Below are 10,709 nucleotides of genomic sequence, written 5' to 3'. Positions count from 1 at the left end.
GTCTGTAAAGTCCACAAGAGAAAACTGGTGTTAAATCAAAGCTGCAGCTGAAATATAACAGTGTTTAGTTGAATAAAAACTGAAGTAACTGTGTGTACAGCCTATATGACGACTCCATTATTACTTAGCAATTAGAAAAGCTGCTGAAATGATCCAGTCAAGTTGCAGCTAAAATACAGAAGCACAGACCAGTTGAAAAAACACAAAGTGAAACTGTAAAAGTAATAAAAGAGCAGAAAACTGTGAGTTGATTTATGAGACGCTATATTAACTGAGTCCTTGGATACAAGTCAAAATACTACAAAACACTCAGCTGAATGTTTGAACTCCTATTTTCTGTGGTTGAACCGAGCAGATGGGAAAAACACTTTAGATTAGAGTGTGATCAGTGGCAGAAGAAGCACTGAGATCCTTTACTGAAGTCAAAGTAGAAAAACTCCTGCCTTCATAATGTACTTGAAGTACCAACAGTACCAGTACTCGTTCTGCAGAACGGCCTGTGTCCCAGTAATGTCTCTGATACTACGGGATCATAGTGACTGATGCGTTACTGTATCCATTGATTTAATGCTGCAGCTGGTAAAGGTGGAGCTGATGGTAACTACACTTTAAGTTTGTTCGTCTTTGTTACTGAAAACCTGTTCAACACTGTGATATTATTACTGGTAACAAGGGCAAAAGGTCAGCGTCAGGTCCTGGTAAAAGTAGCAACACTATAAAAACACAAGCAAAAGCACCGCATTCAGAATTCTGCTTGAGTAAAAGTACAGATCAGCAAAATGTTCTTAAAGTACCCAAACTAAAGGTACTGATCCTGCTAAACTACAGTTTTAAGTGTCAGGCTATGGAGTCACAATGCTCCCAAAATATGGTTCTAACCTTGTGCACAGGTTTTTGTCTTGTCCAACAACACAGACAAAAGTATTTCAGGACTTGAGGAGCTCTTGTTTGTTCTGTTGCAGGTCAGGAGCCAGATTTGGTGTTGGTGCTGCAGGGTTCGACAGCTACACTGCCCTGTCCTCATAAGACAGGAAATGTGACATGGAGCCGCTTCAGGGGTGGTTCATCAGTGACCCTCGTCACCATCAGAAACGACCAAGAGGTCAAAACTGACCAACGTTACGGGTCCACAGCAGATAACTCCCTGGTGATAATTAATGTTACGGACAATGATAATGCGATGTACCTCTGTAATACAATGAAAGTTTATCTGAAAGTGACCACAGATCGCACCATGGTGGATCCTCCAGCTCAGCCTGAAGACAACCAACCAGTCACACCAATAAACAGGGGCCACACACCTGCAGACACAGAGAACCAACAGGCCCTGGACTGGTGGAAAGTACCTGTGGGTGTAGTCACAGGTGCTACTGTGGTGCTGTTGGTCATCTTAACCCTGAGGCTGTGCTCCAAACACAGGGTGGAGAGAAAGAGCAGCGCGGCTGAGCCTATAACCGATGTGATCTACCAGGAGATCGAAGACGTCGACTTGCAGCCAGGCCGAGAGCCTGATGGAGAAAGTCTGTACTACTGGTCAAGCATCATAGAAACGCCAAACACCGGAACACCACCAAGCACGAACCTGTACAGCACTGTGAACAAGCCAACAACTGAGGGACACAGCAAACAGGAGTGTGTCTATTCCCTGGTGCAAAGTCCAGCAGGAACCAGTCAGTGATCATCACTGTGGCTGTGTCACACGTGCAGGTCTGACCAGGGCCAGCCCAGGCTCTGTTGGTGCCCTAGATTTTAGATTCCCCCCCTTAAAAAATTCTGAAAATGCAGATTTTTCAAAACTTTAGTAAAATATAATGTAACATAACATTACATACTGATAAGTATTAATATAAATAACTAGTTAATTTGTGATAATAAATAAATTTGACTTAGTCACCTGAAGAATCATACAAAAATTAAATTAGAAATTAAAGTGCAAATCAACAAAAAAGTGCAAAAAATACTATTATATTCAGAATTATAGAACAGTTTGAAAACTGAACACGCCTGGATTTCTTTGCAGCAAAGTCATCAATGACTGCATCAAATGACAAATTCTGAGAAACATCATTATTGATGCTGATGACAGCAAGTCCACTGAGATGCTCTTGGGCCATGGTAGACCTCAAGTAGGTCTTAATCAGCTTGAGCTTTGAAAAGCTCCTCTCTGCAGCTGTCACATTCGCTGGGATAGTCACACTTATCCTCAGTGCCACCCACATCTATATTGTTGTTTTTTCTGTTCCTCTTCTTTGTGTCACTTCCTGCCTCGTGCCTCTGATAATTTTCTTTTTTCACTCATTTTTTAAAAATGGCACTTTCAGAGCACATATTTTAACTGCGTGCTCCATGCACTGTCAATGCATGCATAATGATGATGCATTATAATTACGTCATGAAGCAAAGAGTGTTTAAATTAGTACATGACATGTTTTCAAATCTTATGGTTTTTCATTGATGTCAATTTTATTTTATTCTAACATTATTTTAATCACTACAATGATTGATCAGTACTAAAATTGTCAACTGTCAGTAATTAGTTTGCTTATGGGTGTAGGAGCGCATACTGGTCTTCCAAGAAAAAAAAATTTCATGTGCGCCCCCCCAGTCATTTTGTGCCCTAGGCAACTGCCTATTTTGCCTATGCCACGGACCGGCCCTGGGTCTGACTCACAGACAAACCTCACTACAGACTGTTGGCACCGTTTTACCCTGGAGTCGGTTTGATCAACTGCCTCTTGTTTTGAGTATTATTTTCAAAGCCAATAACGATGTCAAACATGTTTGTCTTTTAACTGAATTCTGTCCTTTTTGAGTAAAGATAAAGAGACAGATGTGACATATTCTCTGGTCCAGTAAACCTCAAAATGAGCACTTTGTTTGGTAATGTTGGAAGCGTGGATAGAATCTGAATCACTCAGTGGCAGAAGACGCATTCAGACCCTTTACTTAAATAAAAGTACTAATACTACACTGTAGCAATACTCCATTATAAATAAATGTTCTGAAGAGAAAATGTTACTTCAAGAAAACGATGTAATAATTATCTCTCTGTAGGTACAATCAGAAAACTGGACTGACAGAACAAAAGTCAAAGTATTCCGTGACAACGTCCCCTGTGACTGTTGTACTAGTACTATAATGTTCTGCTGAAAATGGGGTTCATTTTAAATACTTGCTGGGTACGTTGCCAGTTTTCTTACTGTATCTTACCTTAACCGACATTCAGTGGTTCATAACACAATAGTGTAGCTGTAAGCAGATTAAAGTGATTATTAATGTTCAGCACTGGCTCTAACTTCTCATATGAAGATTATGCTATTACAACTCATGATATTTTTATACAAAGGAGAAGAGCTCAGAGCATCATGGCCCCCCAGCAGCCTAGGCCTAAAGCAGCATCACTAAGGGAAGGCTCAGGATCACCTGATCCAGCCCTAACTATAAACTTTATTAAAAAGGAAAGTCTTAAGTCTAATGTTAAAGGTAGGGCGCCTGCCTCCCAAACTGAGACTGGGAGCTGGTTCCACAGGAGAGGAGCTTGACAGCTAAAGGCTCTGCCTCCCATTCTGCTTCTGTGGACTCTAGGAACCACAAGTAAACCTGCACTCTGAGAGAGACAACTTCAGCAGTCAGTCTTTCCCACTACAGTTTATTTATTCACTTCTTACCCAAGAGAGGATGAAGGACCTTTTGCCCTTTCTAAATAAAAGTCATCCAACTCTAATTGCTGCTGATGTAGTTCAACATTGTTCTCTTGTAAATATATTGATAAGATAAATTATTATTTATTTGTTGATTGTAATTTAATTGTTAAAATAAGGCAGTTTAAATATAGTGGAGTAAAAAGTAGTTACAACATTTTCCCTCTGAAATTACAGTATAAAGTATATACAGTATATTATCTATTTTAACACTGAATGAAATGAAATCTCAATGTATGTTAAGGGTTCCGAGTTTAATCTGAAGATAAAGCACGTCCGGTCATGTGACCACGTTGCCATGGCAGCGCATTTTGTTTACATGTAGTCTGAATATGACTTCGCCGCTAAGATAGAGAAAAGGTTTAGCTAAGATTTAGCCGCTGGTTACCGTCAATACCGACTTCTGTCAGCCTGCGCGATATTTCACGATGGTGAGTAGAAACTTTGGGTTTAATCATCAGCTTAATTATAACAGTAATACTGTGGAATACGGTTAGCATGTGCTAATTTAGCATTAGCCAGATAGCATTAGCTTGGTTAGCTAACGGAAAGCGGTTTTAATGGTGTAAATGTTGATGTGTTTTATTTGCAGCCACCCAAAGCTAAAAGCCAGAAGGCGCGGAAGGGAAAGTCGTCCTCTGTGGTGGACGTTCTTTCAACGGAGGAGATGTCCAAGGACCAGGTCACAGCTGCTATCAACTAACTGTAAAATTAGCATGGGTTCAGTGGGTTATCTAGCTGCAAGCAGTTTAAAGTGGTGAGTTCCCGTGGAATGGTGAAGTGGCTTGGATTAGCAGAAAGACTAACACCACCACATATCCAAGTAGTTCCCTTCAGATCTGCATCCCCGGTTCTAACTCTGTTCCCAGGTGGGTTCAGGGGGAGGCAGCCTCTGGTAACCAAACTGCTTCATGTGCACAACTAATGAATCAAACCAAAAAGTCTCCCACTCGGCCATCACTTTAGACAGCTTCAGGTTAGAGGTTTTGTCACGTCTTGTTGCTCTTAAACTCTAGTTCAACAGGTAGCCTGTCGCTGAGGATTTAGACGGTTATACCTGTGGTGGTGGTTGGAATCACATTTCCATCCTTCTTCAGTGCCAGACCCTTACACAGCAGGGACCATATCCACTGGTCCAGGTTTAGGATAAGTCATGTTGTGCCTCCTCCCTTCGACCGTACACGTCTTGTTTAATTTATGTGGGAATGGAGAAAATCCAGTTTTGGCTAAAAGAGAGGGATAATTATAAACTCTGTTTTAAGATTTAATTTTAAATTTATTTAAACAATGTCACATTAACTGCTGTAAATGAACTTAAGAACCTGTGGACCTGCTTTGATTTTATACAGTCCTTCTTTCAAACTGAAAAATGAACAGAGTATTAAGAGCACCACTGGGACATCCTTACTTTTGACTGAACTTGGTGATGTAAAACTAAAGGGAAAAGTTGTCAGGGGCCCTCTGACCCTTTGGCCTCATTCAGCAGCTCTAGGGTTTTATTGGCCAGCTGTTTCTGTATATGCCGCATGACGACGCCATCTTCTGCTGCGTGCAGGAAAACTCTGCTCCTCAGCTCACCTGACGCGTGCACAGACTGACTGAATGTGTTTGTGCTGCAGCTGGAGAAGCACATCGTTCGCCTCCGAGAGGAGCTGGACAGGGAGCGGGAGGAGAAGAGCTACTTCCAGCTGGAGAGGGATAAGATCCGGGCCATCTGGGACATCTCCAAGAGGAATCTGGAGGAGGTGAAGGCTGAGCAGAGGAACCGATGCAGGGAGAGAGAGGAGGCCAAGGAGCGCCACCGAGTGGAGATCACTGTGAGCTACACACACACACATACACACAGTTGTGAGGACACACACTGATGTAAGGCTTCCCCTTCCCATCACACCTAAATGTCCCTACAAGGTTGGGATGTAACTAGAATGTGCCACAGGTGGACTCCAGTCAGGGCCCAGACACGTCTCAGTCAGGATGCAGTGAATACAGTCTGGAGACTTTTAGAAAGGACACTTCAGTTTTTCATTCTCCACTTATCCATTTCAAACTACAACACAGCACAGTGAGGGAGCCTCAATACTCTGTGAAGCCACTGTAAAACAATATGTGCCACATTTCTTGACAAATTACAATGAGCTGAATCTCCCCTGTTGTAACTGGGCCAGACAGAACTCTTCACTGTGCAGTAACAGGACATGACTGTATCAAAGCACGACCCCACTGGAAGTCCACTGAGCATACTGATCTTATTTACTCCCACCCACCTCTGACCGGTTGTTGTCCAGGTGAACAAGCACAAGCTGAAGCACGTCCTCTCTGAACATCACAACACTATCTCCGAGCTGAAAATAGATAGCGCCGCCTCATCCGCGCTGATCCAAAACCAGTACACAGAGTCCGAGCTCAGGTTTCGGAGGGATGTGCACGGCATGCAGGAGGACTTCAGAGAGAAGAGGCGCCAGAACGAGAACTGCATGAAGGAGCTCAAACTGGTGAGAAGGCACTAAGCCAGCTTTAGTTCTTTCACCTGTGGTTGTGTTGCCTGTTCTGTGTGACAGACTTGGTGTCATGTGATTGTCAACAGAAGCACCAGGTGGAGCTGATGGAGCTGGTCAACGAATACGACCGGAGGGTCCGAGGTGAATAAAGCTGAGCCAGTGGTGCTCAGACCTGTCAGACACAAACCAGAGAAGGGTTGGGAGCACACATTTACCCAGGGACTGCTACTGACATCCAAACTTCTTTTAAAAACCGTTTCTTCAGTGGGAGGTGTTTGTGCAAAAACATTGATGTTAGCATTTTCTAAGAAGGTGATTAAATTTCCCTAGGAATCAATAAACACTGATGTATTTGTAATGCACAGCTCTTTAAGTGGAGATGAAACAGTAGGAAGCTGTATGACAGAGAAACAAACCGGTGCTGTGAGATGATCTACGTCAGAGAGATCAGGACAGAGTAGCAGCAATGGCTTTACACGGTGTCTGTGTGTAGCCCAAAGTGGTGGAACATCCTTTGTCTGTAAATAACAGAGCAACGGATTTTATTCTTCATAGTCGGACATTAGCTGAAGTAGTACAATTATCAGACAGAAAACTGTGACAGTTTAGTTTGAGAGTGAAAATGAAGGGTTTTTACTTTTTTACTTTCATCCTAAATTTGACTTTTAGAAGTTTGCTCAGTACAAGCCCAGACGTCCAAAAATGACACACTCTGCTCCTGAACGTTCTCTCTGCTGGTCTTCCAACAGAAGTGCAGGTGATGTATCACAAGAAGATGTTGGCGGCACAAGAGGTGGAGGCCAAGAAGCGGGCGGCGGAGGTCAGCGAGCTGGATAAACGGATGAGAAGCTACACTGCAGATCTGATTAAGAAGCACGACCGAGCTGTGAGAGGCGCTGAGGAGTACTACTACTCTGTAACTCACGCACGAGTGCTGAAGGAGCAGAGCGATCTGAAGGTGGGAGATGCCACGCACTGGCTGAAGAAACATCCACACTCCAAATAAAGCGCAGTACATGGAAACTCACACACGGTTTCTGCACCAGTCAGAAAACCAGAGACCAGCTGCTTCTGCTCTTTGGGCTGTGAGGGTTTTTGGTCACGACTATATATGTAACACAAAATTCATCTTATTAAAAGTAATTTTGCAAAATATTTTTGTTCCCACAGAAAATGTTCCTGGGAGCTAAAATATAACTCAGATATTCTTATTGTTTCACAAAGAAGATTTAGATTTTTTAGCATCTTCTCTCACATGTGGAATTTAGTTCTTTGTATTTATTTTATTATGAGATATTTCTTAAAAGCAAAGTAGGTACTGTATATTTATGATAAAATCTTTATTTTCACTACTTCAGGCACTGAGGCCTTTAAGACACTGTTCCACACCGTCAGCCACAGCAGGTGCACAGCGTTCATTTTAAACCTGGATGAGGACACGCTAGCTCTGGTTTTACGCACTGTGGTGTGTGTGTGTGTGTGTGTTTGCAGGAGAAGCTGTTGAAATTTCAAGCAAACCATGGGGTCTCGACGGCTCAGCGGAAGTACTGGCATCTGAGAGAGTCTCTGCAGAAGGCTGAGCAACAGCTGCTCGAGCTCCAGAAGCAGCTCAAGGAGTACAACACGGCCAAGGCCCAGAGGGCAGTGAGTTCACTGCACAGCGCCCAAACGCACCACCGCACGTTCTCTCTGCTTGGTCTTACTATCAGTAACTTAGGGTTGATTTTCATGTTGGTGATCAAATCCTTCTGGTTATTTGTTTTATGTATAAAGCAGGAAGCAGCTCTCAAATAGAACAGAAGGCACAGTGAAGAGATTAATGTCATGTTTGACTGGAACAAAGGCCAAAACTATGATGCCATAAACACTTCTCTGTGTGACAGGCGGCCCAAGCTTATGTGAAGGTCATTGAGAAGGACCTAAGAGACGTGACGGTGCAGCACGAGCTGCTGCTGCAGGCCTTCCAGAAGGTAAAGTCAGTTTGCCGCACGTGTTCCCTTCCTGCAGCCTGGGTGGCGTTGCTGTGAGCGTATCTTTGTCCGGCAGGTGCAGCTGGAGCGTGACGAGCTTCTGCAGAGGCAGACGGAGGCCATCGTGGCCATGCAGCAGAGGAGTGGGCTGAAGGAGCTGCTGCTGCAGAGGAAGCTGGCCACTGTCACTGAGGCTCTGGAGAAGGAGGAGGCTCGGCTGTGCACCGCGCTATCCACCTCTAACATTGAGCCAACAGCCAGCAGCAGCGCCACAAACACACTCCAGGTACCATGTTCTGTCCACACCTTGTTTCCACTGAATCCACTTCAATGTGTCCCTCCTGAGCTGTCCAGGGCTTCTGCAGCTCCTGAAAAGGCTTAAAGGAAACAACAGGGAATTACTGTTAAATACACAGTAGACGAGCTGACAGAAATATGATGTAAATGTTAATAAACCAAGTCTTTAATAAAGGATTTCAGGCCCACTGTGTGCAGGGTATCTGCAGAGCTTTGCACTGAACTAAATTCACTCCAAAAAGTATTTCCTAAGGTCTTGAATATTTTTCCTGCCTGCCGTAACTTTCGTTCCCCCTGTTGAGATGCACAAACTTAAGTAAATGAACCATTTAATTTTGAACGAGTTACCCCACACACCATCACCTGGGCACAGACCTCTGAGGCGGAGCCCCAGGCTGAACCAGCTGGGGGCAGTGGACTGACACCGCCTCCCACTGATGTCTGCTGGTGTTGTCCTGGGGTGCGAGGGCAGGGCTACAGGCTGTGGTCATTGTGGTTTTTCTTGAAGATCACATACTGTTTCCTGCTTGCAGGGACTCCTGGCGTCGAAACACGTCACCATCAGCGCCTTACAGGACGACGTGGCTCGAGAGTCCAAGGTGAGGTGTCTCAGCGTTTTATCTAATCGTCTACTGTAGTTTTAATCACCACTGATGTGGAGCTGACGTCATTGTGTGAACACAGGAGTACGAGGACCTGCTGCGCACCTGTGGACAGGCCCCGAGGGTCCCGCGGCACAACCTCGCCTCCCCTTACAAGGGGTTAACAACCTCACCTTCAGGTCCACAGAGCTGATCCTGAGCAGACCGAGCTCCAGACCCTGAACTCCTCTAGGACACCACCTGGCCTCCCACCTCTCCCTCACTCCATCACTTCCTAAACACCAGATGCACGAGATGGATCTGACGCAGTTTCCAGCCTCTGTGTGTTCCTTATAAACCTGATATAAATGAACCTTCTCAGCTGCCTCGTCCTTTATCCCTGCTGTTTTCTGCTGCTGGTGATGACGTGTTTAGCAGGTAAACTCTGAATGTTAAAGTCACTCTCGTTGTTAAACAATAAATAATCTTCAGTGGGACATCAGCGGGACAGGTTGCCATCTGAACAAAACCCGGAGATCAAACTCCTCAGTGCCTCTTGCTGCAGGACACTGTTACAAACCAAACAGCAGTGAGATAATTACAGATTTAATGTGCAGTGGCTCTGGTCAAACTGCTAGTTTGTCAGTGGAGGAGCGTTTCTCCTCCCTGTGTTGATGGGAGGCGGTGGTACCTGGTGGTGAGCCAAAGCTCTTCCTGGAGGGGTTACACAGCAGAAGGTGGCGAAAGTCAACATCTGCTGAGCAGCAGGCGAGTCACATCAGCACCTCCATCTGACTGCACACTAATTTGTGGGGTTTTCCCTGAGCTCTCAGGTTCAGGTGTGACGACACCTCCTGGCTCCCGAGGAAGTGGATTAGTAGGGTGTTTGTTTAAACACATCACTTGTAACCAACACCACATGAGGATGAGTTTGTCAACCGGTGAATTCTGTTCATTTCATCATGAACAATTAAACCCACAGAGAAACAAGTGAGATCTGAAAGTGAGTTTTCAGGAGTTTAAGCCGACTTCCCTCTGGACATTCTAATTTGTAAAACCTCGTTTCATTTCAGCTGCTCTCTCTTTTCACCAACTGACTTGAGGTCATTGCATTTTGTCTTTGTTGAATTAAGGTTCTTTAGGTTGAAATTTGTCCTTTACACTTTGTTGAAACAAGTTAAATCTTGATCCTGCTCCTCCAGCCGCCGGTGCTCAGTCTCCAGACGGACCTTCTGCTCCTCATGAACCCTTTTCAGCCTCTCCAGGTCGGGACAGCAACAGCCGGCTAACAGCAGTTTGTAACAGCTTGCTGTTATAAAAATTCTGTTATTAGACATGATTTATGCTATAGGTACTCTCTGCAGTGTCTCAGAGAAGTCAAATGGACAGTGAATACCTTACAGTGACAAGGAAGCTGTCTGAACCTGAGCTGACTGATTGAGAGGGAGAATCATAAAAGCAATCAAATACAGAAAAGAAAAAAAACTTTAAATTAGTGCAAAATGGGAAATAATTGGCGTAAGAGAACTCCATCAGAGCTAACTGGGGACATAAAATATATGAATTATAAAGACAAAAAGAATGTCAGTCTGACAAATAGATGTGACCAGGGTAAATAACAATCCCCGCTTCACAAAAGTGAGAATAGTGGGTTCTTTATTT

At 44.2% G+C, this 10,709-nt stretch overlaps 1 protein-coding gene across 1 annotated transcript; it reads left to right on the top strand.

Moving 5' to 3' along the window:
• The first annotated feature begins 3,983 nt into the window (after window positions 1–3,983).
• Window positions 3,984–9,261, top strand: LOC109970969 (growth arrest-specific protein 8-like). The gene is made up of 11 exons (XM_020618936.1): window positions 3,984–4,132; window positions 4,294–4,383; window positions 5,321–5,518; window positions 5,987–6,193; window positions 6,286–6,340; window positions 6,949–7,157; window positions 7,691–7,843; window positions 8,083–8,169; window positions 8,246–8,455; window positions 9,000–9,065; window positions 9,151–9,261. The coding sequence occupies exons 1-11, from the start codon at window positions 4,130–4,132 to the stop codon at window positions 9,259–9,261; spliced, it is 1,389 nt and encodes a 462-aa protein (XP_020474592.1). The 5' UTR covers window positions 3,984–4,129.
• Window positions 9,262–10,709: the final 1,448 nt, after the last annotated feature.

The sequence above is a fragment of the Monopterus albus genome, unplaced genomic scaffold (assembly GCF_001952655.1).
Source record: "Monopterus albus unplaced genomic scaffold, M_albus_1.0 scaffold211.1, whole genome shotgun sequence".
In the NCBI taxonomy this organism is placed as follows: Eukaryota; Metazoa; Chordata; class Actinopteri; order Synbranchiformes; family Synbranchidae; genus Monopterus; species Monopterus albus.
Note: the sequence above shows the minus strand (reverse complement) of the source record. Positions and strands in the feature narration are given on the sequence as shown.

What these genes read in the sequence shown, in the direction of transcription:
- LOC109970969 (XM_020618936.1), top strand. An exon ending in GCCACCGAGTGGAGATCACT is followed by an intron (nt 5,519 to 5,986) that starts GTGAGCTACACA and finishes GTTGTTGTCCAG; the next exon opens with GTGAACAAGCACAAGCTGAA. An exon ending in CGGCCAAGGCCCAGAGGGCA is followed by an intron (nt 7,844 to 8,082) that starts GTGAGTTCACTG and finishes TCTGTGTGACAG; the next exon opens with GCGGCCCAAGCTTATGTGAA.